The 18,679-nt window shown below is 45.0% G+C and overlaps 1 protein-coding gene across 1 annotated transcript; it reads left to right on the top strand.

The window, feature by feature from the left end:
* The first annotated feature begins 3,314 nt into the window (after positions 1-3,314).
* LOC309355462 (keratin, type I cytoskeletal 12-like) lies at positions 3,315-15,602 on the top strand. The gene is made up of 8 exons (XM_081886363.1): positions 3,315-4,589; positions 6,492-6,574; positions 7,127-7,283; positions 8,760-8,921; positions 9,446-9,571; positions 11,971-12,188; positions 13,336-13,505; positions 15,221-15,602. Exons 1-8 carry the CDS (start codon positions 4,149-4,151, stop codon positions 15,325-15,327), a joined length of 1,464 nt encoding a protein of 487 aa, XP_081742489.1. The 5' UTR covers positions 3,315-4,148; the 3' UTR covers positions 15,328-15,602.
* The last annotated feature ends 3,077 nt before the right edge of the window (positions 15,603-18,679 follow it).

The following is an 18,679-nucleotide window of genomic DNA, read 5'->3' as shown; positions in this document are numbered from 1 at the left end:
ACCCTGCGCAGTAGGTTAGATTGAGAGTGTGCGGCTGGCCCAAGGTTGCAGAGTGGGCAGTCAAGGTCAGCTGGTTGCCCCAAAAGAGGACATCAATTCACATAACTTTTGAATGTGCTGTGTGCACATAGGTGCAAATTTCAGGGAGGGGGGAATCAAGATAATTTAAATAGAAATGCATCTCAGTCCAGTATACCAGAAGGAGTGTCTCCACCCCCATCGTTCTGCCCAAACACTGAGGTCCAGTGCCAAGGGCCTTCTGGTGGTTCCCCTTACAGGGAACCAGGCAGAGGGCCTTCTCGGTAGTGGCACCTGCCCTGGGGAACGCCCTCCCACAAGATGTCAAAGAGAAGAACAACTACCAGACTTTTAGAACACATCTGAAGGCAGCCCTGTTTAGGGAAGCTTTTAATGTTTAATAGACTATTGTATTTAAATATTCTGTTGGAAGCCTCCCAAAGTGGCTGGGGAAACCCAGCCAGATGGTATAAATAATATATTATTATTATTTTTATTATTTTTATTATTTTTATTTATTATTATTATTATTATTATCCCATCATCGTGCAGAAGACAGTGAGCAGGTGCCCTGCATGCAGTGGCGGAGCTTCATGCTCCGGCACCAGGGGGTGGAGAGCAGGCAGGGGCGTGGCTAGTGCACGTCCTGGGGGGGGTGCATCGCCCACAGGGGCGTGGCGCGTGTCCTGGGGGCGTGGCACACATCCTGGGGGTGTTGCACACATCCTGGGACCATGGTGTGCCACCTGCGGGGACATGACGCCCAGCGCGGGCAGGGGGGCAGCCACAATGGCACCCCACCAGGACCGCGCTGCCAGGGGCAGTGCACTCCCCCCCCATCTACCTCCACTATTGCCTGCATGCTGCCTGCTCAATCTGCTCTCTGGGTGCTAACCCTTCACAGCAAACGCCAAGTTCCCTGCATGCTATATCTTTAAAATGGACTCGGGCCAGACCAGAGGGGCCTCCGAACAGAGGATTTTCCTGTGACACCTCTTCCGACAAAGGCCTCTTCTTGTGTAAAGTAAGATACAAAACCACCCAAAATCTAGCTCCCTTGCACACTGCCTCATGCCCCATCCAGTATCGGAGATTACGATCCATTCAGGTGGCCCCGATCTCCGTGAAGTTGCGTAATTCGTTTTGATCCCATCACTCCAAGAATTACAATTCGCTGTAACAACAGTATTTATGCAGCACTTCAGAATGTCCACAAACACTGTCTCGGTAATCCTTATAACACCCGGGGAGATTTGTCAGGACTCTTACTCTCCCCATCTCGCAAAGATATGGGTGCAGCTGATGATAAGAGGGAGTAAACTACTTACTTCGTTAGTGCAGGCTGCGTAAGACTACCTAACAGGATGATGGCCAAAGAAAAGTTTGAATTAGGGGCTTCCAGGTTCAGAGGTCGAAGTGTCTGAGGCACTTGGCTACGCTTGCTCTCGCTCAGGGGTGGACAAAAGACAGATCAGGGTCTACTGAGTACAAGGCCTTTGGGTGGATGGCAGTAGAATGGCCAGGACCGGATTTAGGTTTGATGAGGCCCTAAGCTACTGAAGGTAATGGGGTCCTTTATATGTCCAGCTGTCCTCTGTCAACAACAAATTGTCACTGTTTTTGTGTTGAATATATGCTATATGGTAATTTATGGACCTAAAAGGTACCTAAAGCCATTTGCATACGTTGCCATGCAACCAGTCCATGCAGAATATAGGCACCCCATATATAGAAATGAGAAAACCAGTGATATTTTAGGGAGCGGGCTAGCAGGTGGAGCCCATTACTTACATCATAGGAGCCTACACAACACAAAACACTGTTGCTGTATGTAGGTTTTATTTTATTTGTTTGTTATCTTATATTTTGGAAATGTACACCCAGTTGTTTTTTTCTTTAAATTTTTTGGGGGCCTCCAAGAAAATGGGGCCCTAAGCTATGGCTTGTTTAGCTTATACGTAAATCCGACACTGAGAATGGCAAGGGTTTCTGACTCCCAGTTGTTTAGCAATATCGATTTTTTAAAAAACAAGATGGTACCCCTAAGTGAGGTGGTTGTAATGAAAAATGCTTGTGTGGGGAATGAGTGGATTTTGAATGAAAGCACTGTGGACTCAGTTCTTGTACTGACAACAGATTCCTGCACAGAGCATGAGCTCAGAGGCAAATCCGATCCTGACATTTGAGCACTGACTGTTCAGCCCCTGCTCTGCTCTCTGCCCTAAGGACTGATGTGGCACCTGGTTCCAGTTGGTGAGCTCCAGATCTCACAAGTCTGCCCACATAGAATGGAAAGACTTCAAGTATACAGCGGAAATTGAAACTAATATTGCTAAAATATGCCTCGTGCAGTCACATTCGGAATACTATGTTGTGTGCAGAGAAAGTGGATGGAGAGACCTTTTCCCTCCCATTATTATTATTATTATTATTTGAATTTATATACCACCCTATACCCAGAGATCTCAGGGCGGTTCACAAAAAAGATTTCAATATATAAAATCAAAACAAAAGCAATAACCAGATAATACCCTCCAAAAAAAGAGCTACATTTTAATAGGGTATGGAATGTTGATCAGGTCAACCAAAGGCCTGGTTAGAAAGGAACATTTTTGCCTGGCGCCTAAAGGTGTATAATGAAGGTGCCAGGTGAACTTCCCTGGGGAGAGCATTCCACAAACAGGGAGCCACTGCAGAGAAGGCCCGTTCTCGTGTTGCCACCCTCCAAACCTCTCGAGAAAAGGGTCACACAAAGGAGGGCTTCAGATGATGATCTCAGGGTCCGGGTAGGTTCATGTGGAAAGAGGCAGTCTGTGAGGTATTGCGGTCCTGAGCCATTTAAGGCTTTATAGGGTGAAACCAGCACTTTGAATCGGGCCCAGAAACTAATTGGTAGCCTATGCAGTTGGACCGGGATTGGTGTAATATGTTTAAACTGTCTTGCTCTGGTGAGCAACGTGGCTACTGAATTCTGCACTGGCTGAAGTTTCCGAACTGTCTTCGGAGGCAGCCTAGAAGCTGAGGACTGAGGAGAGGCGACAGGAGGTAATTCATCACACACAGCATAGTTAAACTATGGAATTTTATACAAGACGTTGGGATGACCACTTCTGTCCTGTTCTCACAATCTACAAGCAGGACCTGAGTGCCACAGGGTTCTCCCCACCTGAGATTCCCAGAAACTGGTACACAGAATAATAATGATTTTGTCATACTGCCTCATCCTGCCTGTACGTATCTTTTATTTTTTTCTTAGGAACGCCTAAGTCTTCAAGCTGACTTGATTCAGCAAAAGCGATCTCCTCAATCGTCCTACACTTCTTCACGAAACCATTAGTTTCCATTTCCCAAGTGTTCCGAAGCCGGTTTGATTAAGCAGATTCTTTAAATATGTTTCATCCACTGGATCCTTGACAATTTGAGAGCAAAAAGCTTCAGGAAATCAAAGCAGCGCCTTGTGAGTTTAGCCTTGAAACGCGGTGCTTAAAGAAATAATGAGAATATCAAACTTCCACGTCAGAAAAGCAGACAGCTGAGACAGCTGAGACAATTCGCAGGGCTAATGCAAACTGCATAGTTCCCTCTCTGCACCACCCAGGGTGAGGAAATCGCAACGCGAGGGAACCATCCTTGAAAAGCGGTTTGCACACCCCTCTGCCACAAAAGAGTGTCGCAAGTGCGAGTGTGAAAAAAAAGTGGGTAGGGACCCAAAGAAATATGTTCATAATGATGGGCTTTGAAAACACACACAGAGAGACGGCGGTGGGATGGGAGGAATTACTCAACCTCGCTGAAAAGATGGTGGTGATGATGAATGTTTCGGCCAGGTGACATCCACCCATTCGCCATCTTGGGAGTGGGGTGGGAGAAGACTCACAAATGGCCCAGGGGGCAAATGAACGAGATGGAAGACTGGGCCAAGTTATTAATATCCATCAGTCATGAAGGCTTGAAATGATAAATCTTCCAAACAAACAATGCAGCAATGAAATGACGTTCCAACGAAGGAACACACCCTTAACAAAGTCGGCATATAAAACCTTGATGCTCTTCTGACTGCTCAAGAAAACTCCCCTTGGTGAATCTTCTGCTTTTCTCCCCGCAAGCTTGCTTAAAAGTTCCTTGAGATCATGTCTTACTTTAGCCGGGGATCTAGGCAGGTTTCCTCCTCTCGCTGTGGTGGATCATCTCTAAAGCTTTCTGGCTGCGGAGCACATGCCTTGGGTGGAGGGTGCTTCAGTGCAGGGAGTTTTGGTGGTGGGGCAGCCTGGGGCACGGGGTCAGGATGGGGCAGCCTGGGAGGTGGGGCTGGGGGCTGCTTCCAGAGCTACAGCTGTGGTGGCACTGCCGGCAGCGATGGTGGGCTTCTCTCGGGAGGGGAGAAAGAAACCATGCAGAACCTGAACGACCGCTTGGCCTCCTACCTATCCAAGGTGCGGGCTCTGGAGGAGGCCAACAGCGACCTGGAGCTCAAAATCAAAAGCTGGTATGAGAAATCGGCGTCGCACGCCGACGGAGGCCTCCGCGACTACAGCAAATACCACACCACTATTGAGGACCTTCGAAATAAGGTGAGCAAGATTTGGGAAGGGAAGGGAGATTTTGGAGGAGTGAGGCTGGCTAAAGATGGAAGAGAGGTAAAGGTAAAGGGACCCCTGACCATTAGGTCCAGTCGTGACCGATTCTGGGGTTGCGGCATTCATCTCGCTTTATTGGCCAAGGGAGCCGGTGTACCATGTCATGTGGCCAACATGACTAAGCCGCTTCTGGAGAACCAGAGCAGCGTACGGAAATGCCGTTTACCTTCCCACCGGAGTGGTACCTATTTATCTACTTGCACTTTGATGTGCTTTTGAACTGCTAGGTTGGCAGGAGCAGGGACCGAGCAATGGGAGCTCACCCCGTTACGGGGATTCGAACCGCCGACCTTCTGATCAGCAAGTCCTAGGCTCTGTGGTTTAACCCACAGCGCCGCAGAGGTGGGCAAATCTGTCTCTTTCAGCTTCTCTCAGTTTCTTATTTCCCCAGTCTTAAATTCACCAGTGAATTTCACCTGAGAGGCACATTCTTCTGTAATTTTACTTAATGTATATTCATGATGCATATGCTAGGATAAAGTGTGCGCAAAAATGCTTATGTTAATGAAAATAACAGGGGGGGATATGTTTTCTATCGAGGGAAATTAAACATATGCAATTTTATGCACACTTTACACCAGTATATTTGATGAAGTGTGGTTGTCAAAGGATGTCTGTTGTTTTGGTTCGCTTGTTGTTTCCGAAAGTGAAAATTCGCAGGTTCGTCTTTAAATGTGAACTGAATTGCAATCAAGCTTGCCATAATTTTGTGATTATGCAAGTCGGTCCTACTAAAGCTACTGCTGCCTGTCTGTGAGATTTATGAAGGGGGAGGGTATTCTCTTACAGATCAACAGGCTACCTTTGCTTTTTATGGCGTCTCTCCACTCAGAGCAGACCCATTGAACTGAATGGACCCAAGGATGGGAGCCAGTGTAAATTAAGCTGGTTTACGTTAAACAGGTGTTAATGTCTGCCAGATCCAAGCTCCATTCAGGAGTGCCCTGTGCAATGAAGACTCTTAATCTCATGGTTTTGGGCTGAGCCAAAAACCATGCTGAGCAAAAAGATTCAACCCTTATGGTTTATCCCAACTCTACAGCTCTCTGACTCAATGAAAGCAAGCCCTTAGAAGAGAGTTGGACTTATATCCCCATTTGCCAGGTTAATGTAGGCCAGGTACTCAGGTCACGTGACCATGCTTAGGATCCAGCCTAAGTCCCCCTCCTGTCTCACTCTCACCTCAACCCCAGAATGTCACTTGTTCAGGGTTTAGGCCAGCTGAAGGACTACTGGGCTCAGCTCAGGGAGCTGGGTCCTGGCCAAACTGGTATGTGGGATATACAGAGGCCATATCTATGGCTCAGCCAGGATCAGGTAGTTAAACCAACATAGCCTGGCCAGGTAATAGAGAGCCAGTGTGGTGTAATGGTTAGAATGCTAGACTAGGATTTGGGAGACCAGGGTTCATAATCCCCACTCAGCTGTGAAGTTTACTGGGTGACCCTGGGCCACAAAGTCTCTCAACTTAACCTACCTCACAGGGCTATTGTGTGGATCAAATGGGGAGGAGGCAAAGTCTGTTAACCAGCTTAAGCTTCCTAGAGGAAAGGTGGGATGCAAATGTAATAAATAAAACAAATTCAGCTTTAGGATTGTGCCCTTGATCATGTCAATTCAGAGTAAAACTCAGCCCAGTGTCCCCTCATGTGTTTTAACGATGCAGTTACTCTTATTTTTAAACTTTACGTTTGTTTTAGAATTTTTCTAGCCGCTTTGAGCGATTTTGCTGGAGGGGGAGAAAGAGGGATGTGAACTTTTTGTGTAAATAATATAAATGATTTGCTTTTTGTACTTCAGCACCTCTTCCTTTTTCTATCTCCCCCTCCAATGCAGATCATTGCTGCGAGCGTCACAAACGCCAGCATTATCCTGCAGATAGACAATGCCAGGCTGGCTGCAGATGACTTCAAAATGAAGTAAGTTTGAACCCAATCTGGGTATCCGTGCTATTTTTCTTTTTTTTAAAAAGAGGTGCTGGAACTCACCATGAACGCCTTCCTTGTTCTCTTATCATGGCAATGGAGTCCACCTGAGAGGTGCCGAAACTGAGCTCCAGAGAGTTCCAGACAGTGCTTTTTTTCTGGGGGGACGCATACCCCTAAACATTTTGTGAATCTAACAGGAGAAGAAACTATTTAAAAAAAAAATAGTTTCTTCTCTAGCATGGTGAATTGCCAGTTCCATTGATGGCCTCATTCCCTGTCATTGTGTTTCCCAAGTCTCAGATTGAATGAGAGTACCCCCAAACATTTTTAAAGAAGAAAGTACTGGTTCCAGCTGGGGGAGGGGGACCTGTATATACCTAATTTTACTTGTAAATATGACCAAAACAAACAGCCTGATAAGCAGAGTCTCAGGCTTCTCAACACAATGACAATCAAATAACTGGCCAAGCCAATGCAATAGCCAAAGTTAAGTACTTGAGCAAGTTAAGCACTTTAAGAAATAATAATAATTCCTCTTCAAAGGTATGAAAACGAGGTGTTCCTCCGCCAGAGCGTTGAGGCAGACATCAATGGCCTGCGCAAAGTCCTTGATGAACTGACTCTGTCCAGGAGCGACCTAGAAATGCAGATTGAGACCCTGACTGAAGAGCTGGCTTACCTCAAGAAGAACCATGAAGAGGTAAGGCAGCCATCTTGCTCAAGCAACTGACAGCATAACTCCAGGTGTTGTTAGGGGGGTCCTGATCTCCAGGACTTTTGCACTAAGCCCCAGGTGTCCTGTTCCATCCTGTTCCCTTTTTTCGGGAACTTGTTTTGTTTTGAACTTTGATAAGTTAAAGGTCAGCTGGGCACAGGCACACCTCAAAGCACAGCAAGATCCCAGCAGTGCCCCAAATCCTCTCCATATTTAGCAACTCCCCTGGTACAACTTGATCAGTTAGCGATCCAAAATGGTTGGATTTAGGGAGTGTTCAGTGCTGATAACAATAATGATACCAAGAGGTGCTTCACTGAACAAAAGCTCAGCAGCTTACAGGAGGTGTGAGAAAACATAAGGCTAGCAAATCTGGTTTCTGAAGGGTGATCAAATTCCTCAGATTTGGGACAGAAGTTCCACACCCCTGGGTTACAGGTTCTCCACTGCATTAACCAGAATGAGGCAGCCCCCTCAAGCAACAGAGGATCTGGTGGGATGGCAGCCCCCAACCTATTCCTTTTGAGCCCCCCTCCCCCCCTACTCCTACCCTCTGAGCTGGCGCTTTTCTGGCAGTGATGCCTCTTCCCTGCTGGCTTTCACTGTCTGCCTGTCTGCAGACAGGCAGACAGTGACAGGCAGACTTACTTCCCTGGGATGGGGAAAGTTTACGGGAACCCAAATGCCAAGCTTATCTTGATTGATGGACTGATTGCATTTATATCCCGCCTTCTTTCTTCCAAGGAGATCAAGGTCGTGTACGTGGTTCTCCTCCTCCTCATTTAATCCCCGCAACAAGCCTGTGGAGTAGTAGGTTAGGCAGAGAGGCAGCGACTGGCCAATGAATATTCATGTTTCTAGGGATGCAGAAATGTTGCATGTGTAAATGAAGTCAACGCGTTGCCACTGTGAATATGCAGAATATGCAGTGTGGATATGTATTACAACCAGGATCAAGAGATTGTGCCTCTGATTACTGGTTGGGAGGGAGTACCGTATTTTTCGCTCTATAAGACGCACCAGACCACAAGATGCACTTAGTTTTTGGAGGAGGAAAACAATAAAAAAAATATTCTGAATCTCAGAAGCCAGAACAGCAAGAGGGATCGCTGCGCAGTGAAAGCAGCAATCCCTCTTGCTGTTCTGGCTTCTGGGATAGCTGCGCAGCCTGCATTTGCTCCATAAGACGCACACACATTTCCCCTTACTTTTTAGGAGGGAAAAAGTGAGTCTTATAGAGCAAAAAATATGGTAGATATGAGAGAAGGGAAATGCAGATACAAGAGAAGGGAAATGCACAAGTTTTGCTTGTGGGCTTTCCATGGACAGGCTGGGACTCTGATTCAGTGCAATTCTTCTTATGTTCGCAAATGTACCAACTGAGTTATGGTCCTGAGGCATTTTGTTTGTTTGTTTGTTTGTCCCTTTCTCTTTCCTTCTTCCCTTTCTTTCTTCATGTAGGAAATGAAAAGCTTGCAAGGCGCGACCTCCGGGAACGTCAACGTTGAAATGAACGCTGCCCCAGGAATTGACCTAACTACCCTCTTGAACAAGATGAGGGCAGAGTATGAGACTCTGGCAGAGCAGAATCGCAAGGATGCTGAAACCTGGTTCGCCGAAAAGGTAAACGAAAATGCAGGGATGTGTCTAAAAATCAGCAATCTACCAGCAAATCGTTTTTTTAAAAAAAGAAATGAAATGAAATGACATTTGTCAGTCCAATCGTCTCATTCCCTTGATTGTGAAACAGCTGAAACGTGCACATTAAAATAAGCCAGCAGATTACCACTGCGCAGTGGTTCCAGGCATAACAGAACAAGAGACTTCTGCAGGTTTCGCAAGTGCATGTCTCTCCACGGTTCCCTGGCTGCTCATTCCCCCCATTGCCCTTAAACGCATCATTCATCCTTCCCTGTAAAACTCCAAATTCTGCAGAAGAAACCTGGAGAACTTGAAGGGTGTATAAGTTGCACTGAACATGTACAGAGTGCCCGACTCTTCTGCTTTCTGTTACTGGGACCCGTTATACCCGGAGCTCTCATTTTACAAATGGCGGGGTAGAGCTGCTAAGTTTCTGGGAAACAGAATCGATTGCTCCAACCACATTTCCGTCATTTGAATACTATACTGTTATTGAATTATTGCAGAGTAAGGAACTGAACATGATGATCAACGTGAGCGCCAAGGAGACCAGCACCAACAAGAATGAGATCACAGATTTGAAACGCACCCTTCAGGCTTTGGAGATAGACCTGACATCTCAACTTGCTTTGGTATGGGGAAGAGATCTCTGCCAGATAACATAATCGTGTTTGAATGATTAAGACAAACATCTCCCTGAAATATACACCTCCCTCTTAAAAGGCTGGTTCAGGAACAAAGCTAAGTCACATTAAGCATTATGAGAATGAGCCTAGCTCTCCACCCCAAAAAAACCCTTGTGTCCTTTGAAGCTTTGACTCCTGTTTCATTCAAACCTAGACCTTTATGTAATCTTCATTGTGATTAATGAAAACAAGTCAACTTCAAAGAATATTTCATGAAACTGGCTTGTTTTCACTAACTTTAGTTAAGATTGACTGCTGTTTAGGGTTCAGATGATACACACAACCCCTGAACCCTCTTCATAATTTGTTTACATACACAAGTGGTGAAAAGGGCTTAAGCTGGTTAGAAGTTATCAAGAGTCCCTGGAAATAACAGCCATTCTTTATTTGCCTCTCTTTTCATGCCTCTCTTTTCGAGGTTACCAGCATGAGTTTGTCCAAACTGCGGGAGGCAGTGGAGGACAGAGGTGCCTGGCGTTCTCTGGTCCATGGGGTCACGAAGAGTCGGACACGACTAAACAACTAAACAACAGCAACTTTTCATTACAAACTGCTAGCTATGACAATAAGCAATTGGATGGACCACTGGGTTGTCTCATTCTGCAGCAGCTTGCTTTTTCTGAATGGCGAATAAGCTCAACAATCTCTCCATTTTAGTCATGTTGTACCAAGAATGACAAGACCTGAATGCCATCTCACTGGTTACAGGGATTCCTATAAGTGCAGTGCTGAAAATTTCTCCTCCATCCTCTGTCAGTTAATGAGAAAAGAAATTGGAACCAAAAATCAATAGACTTGTGAATGAAATCAGGGAGTTTGGTCTCCTTACCTTACTTTTGAGGTGGCTGAATGACGCTTGTGAATAGTTTTTATTTCATTCTACAAATCGTCTCACCAGTGGTCTGCACCCTGCAGCCTCCCCAGGTGCCCAGACTTCCATTAAAGTTTAATAGGAACTCCTCCAATGGGGCTTTGTCAGTTCAGAAAGTATGGGTAGCCAGGGAGGCTGCAAATCATTAGAGAAATGTTTGAACGATGTTTATGTGGGGGGAACAGCATACACCATCCTCAGGCCCCTCACAAGGAGAAGGTAAGCTCAAGACTGAAATTCTAAAGAAATTCCCAAGCGCATGAGGAATTAAAGCAGAAGCTTCTTTTGCAGAAGAACAAAACTCACGAGATCCGTTTGGAGGAAAGATTTCAGCACAGCACAAACTCCTATAGATTATTTATTTAGTGGATTTGATTTTGAGCCTCCTCCTTTCCAAGGGCCCAGGACAGGTGGCAACGTGTTAGAAACAAAGGCCTTTTGAGCACAGCAGCCAAAATACAAAGAACCACACAGGTAGCTTTGTGCAATTTGCAGGTTTGGGCTTGAGTTATTCACAAAAGGGTCAGCCTACACGTTAAATCGTTTGTACTTTAAAAAGCAGCACCAAAAACCTGACCAATTTTTTTATTCTGAAGAAGCCACAGGGTCCCAGTTCAAAACTTGTTCCTGTGCCAGATGCGGCCCTGTGCCACTTTATTGCTGAAACTCACAGGAACATAGGAAACTTGTCTTATACTGAGTCAGAACATTGGTCCAACTTGCTCAGTATTGTCTACACTGACTGGCAGCAGCTCCCTTTCAGACAAGAGTTTCAGCCAGCCCTACCTAGAAATGGCAGGGATCAACACTGAGCCTCTCCATGGGTAAAGCATGAGCTCTGCCCCTTCCCCTACTGCAAGGAGCACCTTGGGGGACAAATAACTGTGGCAGGGGGACTGGTCTAGGGCCCCCAAGGCAGACTGCAAGTCCATTCCAGATTGGCAGCCCTTGCCTGCTTTCTCTTAGCTATGTAACTTGCTCTCAGCAGCCCATCGTGCCACAAAACAAAGCACTTTTGAAGCTGAGTTGTTTCAAATATAGGTTTGCATTTTGGAACAGGATTCTGCTGCACAAAGAGAAAGAGATCAAATTTTTCAAAGCCCTTGAGCACACCAAACAGAGCACTTTGGAACTGTAACTGAAATCTAGATACTGAAACGATACCATCCCTGGGTCCGTACAAGCAGAGCTTAAGTGTTTCTTTTTTTAAAAAAAAAGAAGATATGTGCATGCAAATGCAATATTGCTCTTGCAACTTAGTGGAATTGGTACATCTGGTGGATAGATTTCGTTAGGTACACAAGTTAAGAATGACTTAGGGATGTGGGCATGTGTCTGAAACAGCCTGGACATCCTTAGCAGTTGTCATCTTCCCAGGACACTCTGGGGTCTGGAAGCAACCTTCCAAAATGCTGATGGCCTAAAACATGCCCTATATGTTACGTTTGTGTTACGGCACCCTTTTCCCTCTCAGAGGCAATCGCTGGAAGCCACCTTGGCGGAGACAGAAGGCCGCTACTGTGCCCAGATCTCCCAGATGCAAGGGCTGATTGGCAACGTGGAGACCCAAGTACAACAAATCAGGGATGACATGGAATGCCAAAATGCAGACTACAGGCAGCTGCTGGATATCAAGATCCGCCTTGAGAATGAGATTGAGACTTACCGGCATCTGATCGATGGAGAAGTAAGGTAGGGTGCAAAAAAATTTAAAAAAAGAACCACCAGGCAAGAAAGGGATCTACTTTGCAACCCAGGTTTGCCATAAACCAGTGACAATAAGGAGCAGCTTACTATCCAAAAAGGTGTAAAATTATCTCCTGTGTGGCAAATCGGCTGCACTACAGACACTTTTTAAACATGAATGTGCAAAGCACATTGAGTAGAATTGCTTTGCAAGCAAGGAATGAGGAATCTGTGGCCCGCCTCCAGGCAGTGTTGGACTTCAACTCCCATCATCCCCAGCCAGCACAGACAGTGTTCAGGGATGCTGGGAACTGCAGTTTAACAACATTGGCAGGTCCACAAGTTCCCTTGCCCCTGGTGTGTCAAGGCATCAAGCCCCATTATAGTTAAATGTACTAGAACCTGGGTGTCACCCAGTGAAACGGAATGGTGGAAGATTCGGGATGGACAGAAGGAAGGACATCTGTGCTAGAAAATAAACTATTGCCAGTTGCAATGAGCCACTGGTCTGGCCCATAACTTGACTCTGGGTCTCCTGTTCTGAATGTGTTGCTTTGTTACAGACCTTTGTGCTGTATACTCCCCCCCAAAAAAACCTACTATTTACTTTTGTTTGGGGGTTTTTTAATGTTCTCATTTTGTATTTTTATGTTGTGAACCGCCCTTGTGATCTTTGGATGCAGAGCGGTATACAATTTGAATAAAATAAATAAGCAAGGGTATCCCATGAGACTTGGGCCCTTCAGGATTTAACCTCCTTCCGTCGGGCCTGTAAGGCAGAGCTATTCCGCCTGGCCTTTAATTTGAATTCAGCCTGATCTTTTATTTCCCTTCTCTTCCCTCCCCCTCCCCTTTTATGAAGATCACCCGCTCTGAGACCCCACAGCTAATTCTCCCCTGGCCTCCTTGCTGGCCCAAGTAGGACCAATTCAGCCAGCTAGCCCTGGGGATTATCTAATTGATTTTAGGTTTTTGAATTTTATTGTTATTCATGTTTTTATACTGTATTTTATGCTGCTTTTATAATTAAGTGTTTTAAAGTGTTTTAAATTTGTTGTTAGCCGCCCTGAGCCCAGTTTTTTAACCAGGAAGGGCGGGGTATAAATAAAAATTTATTATTATTATTATTATAACACAATATTGCCTATTGCAGTGCATCTGGACATGGAGGTAGCAAAGATCTGGGATCAAAAAATGTGGGGTCTGCAACAGCTGCAGGATTAAGAGGCTCGGAATCTGCTGCAAGAGGCACTGGGTCTGGCACGGACTCCAGTGGCAGAGGAACTGCAGGTGGGAACACGCATTCTGCATCCAAAGAAAAAGGTAAGCATCATTTTGGGCGTGTCTTTCTATGTTATGAATAGGTTGGGGACTAAGACCAATTTAACATCCCGCACTCAGTACATTTTTTCTGCCCCTTCCATTTCATCAATGCAAAGAATTCTCAGGTTAGAAGCAATTATCTATGTACCTCATCTATGAACAGAATTCTGGGGTGCAAGTTACATGGCCCACAGAGCAGTGGCGTAGCGTGGGGGTGCAGGGGGGCACCGGGCACAACACCTGGGGGTTAGGGTTAGGGGGCGCAAATCCATGGGTTAGGGGGCGCAAATCCATGGGTTAGGGGGCGCAAATTACTTGCCTTGCCCCGGGTGCTGACAACCCACGCTACGCCACTGCCACAGAGACTCACTATTTTCAGAAAGGGCTGGATTGGCTCTGCCAGTGTGTTTGCACCACACTGGCCTCCCCTTCCCCTTGCCCCACCCCTTCAAAGCCGTAGAGATGCTGGCGATGGGAGGTCAGGGAAGTGCCATTCCCCACCCCCACTGCCTGCAACTGTCTAGAAATAACAAAAGCTTCCAGTTGTGCTCACAGACTCCTCCTGGGTTGGATGAAGATTTCTCATTTTAATATATTTCAAATATTTCAATAGTTATTACAGCTAAATCGTAGATCTAATGTGAACCCACTTGATTTGCTCTTTCCTAACTAACATGTTATGGGCCGCAGGTGGTGCTGTGGGTAAAACCTCAGCGCCTAGGACTTGCTGATCGTCAGGTCAGCGGTTTGAATCCCCGCAGCGGGGTGCGCTCCCGTTGCTCGGTCCCAGTGCCTGCCAACCTAGCAGTTTGAAAACACCCCTGGGTGCAAGTAGATAAATAGGGACCGCTTACTAGTGGGAAGGTAAACAGTGTTTCCATGTGCTGAGCTGGCTCGCCAGATGCAGCTTGTCATGCTGGCCACGTGACCCAGAAGTGTCTCCGGACAGCGCTGGCCCCCGGCCTCTTAAGTGAGATGGGCGCGCAACCCCAGAGTCGGACACGACTGGCCCATACGGGTAGGGGTACCTTTACCTTTACATTTTAACTAACATGTTAATTGAAATGCACCTGTCTTTCGAAATTTTCACTTCTCTAAATTAGGGGGCAGATGCATGCCAGCGTAACTCTTGCATTTGTAATCGCTAAATTAATTGAGTCAGAAAAGATGCTGAATAAGTGTTAAATGTTGCACCAGAAAGATGCTCAGCCCTCTTGGTTGTGAGTCCTGGAAGAGCTGCTTCCTGCCTTGCAGGACTTTTCCCACCTGGCCTGAGAGGGTGGGGCCCGGACTGACTCCAGCTACAAAAGCTGAAGCTGCTGAACAGACTCTTGGGCTGGGGGGCTTCTCAGGGAGTTTTATTGAAGACGGTTGCTGCTGTTATTGATATTATTTTATATATCTTTATTTTATATCTTATTATTATTCATGTGGAAATTGTTCGACTTGCTTGTGATTTTTTTTATTTTTTATGACTCCTTTTGCTATGCTGCAGTTAAGTAGTTTTTTCAAGTTGTAAACTGCCTTGAACTTTGAACGACAGAAAGGCAGCATACAAAATAAATGCTGTTTATATACATGTATGCAGGTAAGTGCTCAGGTGATGGGGCTTTGTCATTCAGGTGGATACCATTCTATTAAAAATTCTGTTACAAAGAACATTTGGCATGGGCATTTCAGTTACTTGTTCTTTCTTTTGTCTGTTCCGCCTTCAGAATCAAAGAAAACGAGAGTGATCAAAACCATCATTGAAGAATTAGACGAGCACGGGCGAGTAACTTCCTCCAAGGTTCAGTCTGTTAAAGAAAGCACGGTTATATAAACATCAAGATTTTATCCAGAAACACTTTCCTGCTTCTGGAAATGTTGCAGCGCAAGAAGAATAAGTGTCGTCTTCCACATTAATGTGCCAACATACTGAGAAGCCAACGAAAATATTTCCTTTCCTTAATTAGCAATCTGTTTAGATAATTCTCATTGTTCTCCTTAGAATTCTCTTACAATAAAAAGGTTCTCTTCTCTAAAGTTAATTACAGCTTCTACTCCTGCTGCTACTTTTACTTGATTCTTCTTATATAAAGGTATTTCAAAACTTGATTTTGTGGGATGCAAATATTTTTCTCTCTCTCCCTGGGAGAAACTAGTCACACTAAGGCAGGATGCAGGTCTGCTGCAACAGCCTCTGTGCCAGGACTTAGGGTTGTAGGTAAGTTTGTCATCAAGCATAATGCCACTGCTTACAGCATTGCACATTTATTGGGTAATCCAGACCCTCAGTGGCACCTGACGGAAGAATATTTAGAGAGGCACAGGCCCCAGCCTCACTGCAAGAGCTCCACTGCCCCCTTCCAGTGCACCAGTACAGTCGTACCTTGGAAGTTGAATGTAATCCATTCCAGAAGTCCATTCAACTTCCAAAACATTCGGAAATCAAAGCGCAGCTTCTGATTGGCTGCAGGAAGCTCCTGCACCCAATCGGAAGCCGTGGAAGCCCTGTTGGTTGTTCAGGTTCCAAAGAACATTTGCAAACTGGAACAATCACTTCTGGGTTTGCTGTGTTCAGGAGCCAAATGTCCGAGGCGCTCGGGATCCAAGATACTACTGTATTGCTTTTCCATACTGCAGCTTTTCGTAATCCAAGTGAACTCAACCACCCACCCACCCCACTTCCCAGCAATCAACAATCTCTGCGGAAGTGCCCTGGGGCTGATTCACACTGAATGCGGGCAGGTGCCCTTCTTCTACTGAGCAGTGCAAAGTTGTTAAAAAAGGAGAAAACAGCTTTATTCAGATTCACGACATGCTATTAAGGCATCATTAAAATGAGGAGCAGCTGTTAAACACCGAGATGCGATTGTTACATGTCATTAGGACTGAAGCAGATTAAAGGATGTCGACTGAAATCTTTACGGGTGCAGAAGGAGTCAAACACACGCTTATCGTTTTGCAAACACATGTAGGTGCGCTGATCAGCACACAGCTCTCTCATCATCTCCAGGATGTTTATCCAGAAGAACGGAGGAGGGAGAAGCCTCTTCTCAATAACTAGATGTGTTTTGACTTGCTAGCCTTCAGCAGCAAGTCAAAGTCGAGAGGTGTACACAAATCACAGCGGAGCAAATCATCTTATCTTGCAGGCTCGCAAATATACGTTCGTTCCCTTGACAGAACAGCGCTTACGGCAAACCAGATGTCTTCTTTGCAAGCGCATATCGCAGTTCAACGTGCCACAACCCACCTGGGCACTCATGGCAAACGTTTTGAGCCACAAGCTCGCCACACTGCAATTTGGGCTTCAAGAGGTGCTAGATTGCTGTGGCTTCTACTCATCCTGCCGATGTTGCCACTTGCTCACCCTCCAGTAGAAATAGGCCAATCTGTCAATTTCTCACCGTTTCTCATTTTTACTATCTTAAGGACGGTTCTCCACTTTCCCACATCATTTTGCAATATTTTTTTTCAAGGAAAATGTTTTAGTGCAAAGGAATCCAAATATATGCATCCTTGTTCCCAAACTGCTTTGAAAAGAAATAATGGGAAAATAGAATTGCACAGATTTCATATCTTTCAATGGCACTTGTAAAGTTATTCCCCTATACGAGTTGACAGTGGTGCAGGTAGAGCTGGACTTTGACCAGATCATCCCATTTCTCTCAGTTTCTCTTTTCTGGCAATCTTACATTCAGTTCACTACATTTTTGACATCAGTTTGCATTTTTTTAAAAAAGACCTCATGAAAATTTGTAGTGCCAACTTATCATAATACAAGCATCTTTGTGTGAATTTATGAATCCCCCCCCCAATATACACATTTGTGCAAAGCAATTTCCCCTAATATAATGCATTTGTGTTGGGGAAGGTTCACTAATATATATGCATTTCTATGCTCAGCTATACGCAATTTACTTGGCTGGCGCTCCGCATCGTAAAATTCAGATAAGTATAAATTTAAAAAGATGCAGTGTTTCAGTTTGCCATCTTTCTTTCCCTCAGTTGTACTTTCTGCCAAATATCTTTGTGCAGCCCATTTTCACATTGTCAAATAGGAGGGGCAGCTGATAAGAAAGTGCCATTTCTAGCTCTCAGATTCTGGCCCCCCAAAATGCGAACAAATATCTCAGTCCCACAGATAGCCGCAAACCCTCGGAAACCACTCGATTACTGTTCAACTAGGAAATGCCATCAAAACCACTAAACAATGTGATAATTATTTATTGATGCACAAGAGAATACATTTAGGGGAAAGGAGAAAAACTGCATTGAAGTGAAGGTTTTGCAAAATAACAATGGGGTTCGGTTCAATTCCAAGTGCACTGGGACCAGAGGGTGAACCAAAAATAATAACGTTTACTGGGGGACTGGACATTTTAAAAGCCAAAGAGATGCAAAAGAGGGAATTTGATTGCTTTGTTCTTTTATATGAATGGTGTTCTCAGAGAAATGCTACTAAATCATTATTAGAACCCTGGTGATCCATATGTGAATTGACTTGCCCTCTTCTTAATCACACATTAAAGAGAAATTCTTGAGCTTGCTAGTGTGAATTTATAAATCCAATCAGCTCCTGGGACTTGCAAAGACAGGCTATAAAACAAATTAAGTTCTCAGATCAAAGTGGGGGGTTTTTTAATTTTAAAAAAACAATAATCCGAGAAGCAATTAATAAATCAAGCAATTGGCAACTTTGAACCAAAGCGTGACAAGCTATCTGAGATCCGTTTTTCTACTAGATTAAAACAGTATACAAAAGAATCCTCCCAAATTTAAGAGTTTAGTGCTTGTTTCGTTTATACATGTCGCTTTGCTTGGCGTCCTCTTTCAGTTGAGAGAGATTTTTGCCTGGGGGCTTGAAATGTTGAACAGAACACAATATAATAACCAAACTTAAAAGAGAAAGAGGAGGTGGAGAGAAAAAGCCGAAAAAGGGTTTGCTCATCACAATTTCAAAGATAAAAAGGAAAGCAAAACATGTTTTGGCTCCATTCCATCTGGGATTCTGGCATAATATAATAACCCAAGGATACATATTTCTGCAGAGTTGGACCTGGTAGCATTTTTTTTTTTAATTAGACAGAACAATTATCTAATTATAAAGGCATTGACTTGGCAAAAGGATGCGCTGTGCCAGGACGGGGCGGAAACACACAGCTAACACTGCATATAAGCCTTAAAAG

The sequence above is a fragment of the Podarcis melisellensis genome, assembly GCF_964234715.1.
Source record: "Podarcis melisellensis genome assembly, chromosome: 13".
In the NCBI taxonomy this organism is placed as follows: Eukaryota; Metazoa; Chordata; class Lepidosauria; order Squamata; family Lacertidae; genus Podarcis; species Podarcis melisellensis.
Note: the sequence above shows the minus strand (reverse complement) of the source record. Positions and strands in the feature narration are given on the sequence as shown.

What these genes read in the sequence shown, in the direction of transcription:
- LOC309355462 (XM_081886363.1), top strand. Translation starts at nt 4,149, where the DNA reads ATGTCTTACTTTAGCCGGGGATCTAGGCAGGTTTCCTCCTCTCGCTGT. An exon ending in TTGAGGACCTTCGAAATAAG is followed by an intron (nt 4,590 to 6,491) that starts GTGAGCAAGATT and finishes CCTCCAATGCAG; the next exon opens with ATCATTGCTGCGAGCGTCAC. An exon ending in AAACCTGGTTCGCCGAAAAG is followed by an intron (nt 8,922 to 9,445) that starts GTAAACGAAAAT and finishes GAATTATTGCAG; the next exon opens with AGTAAGGAACTGAACATGAT.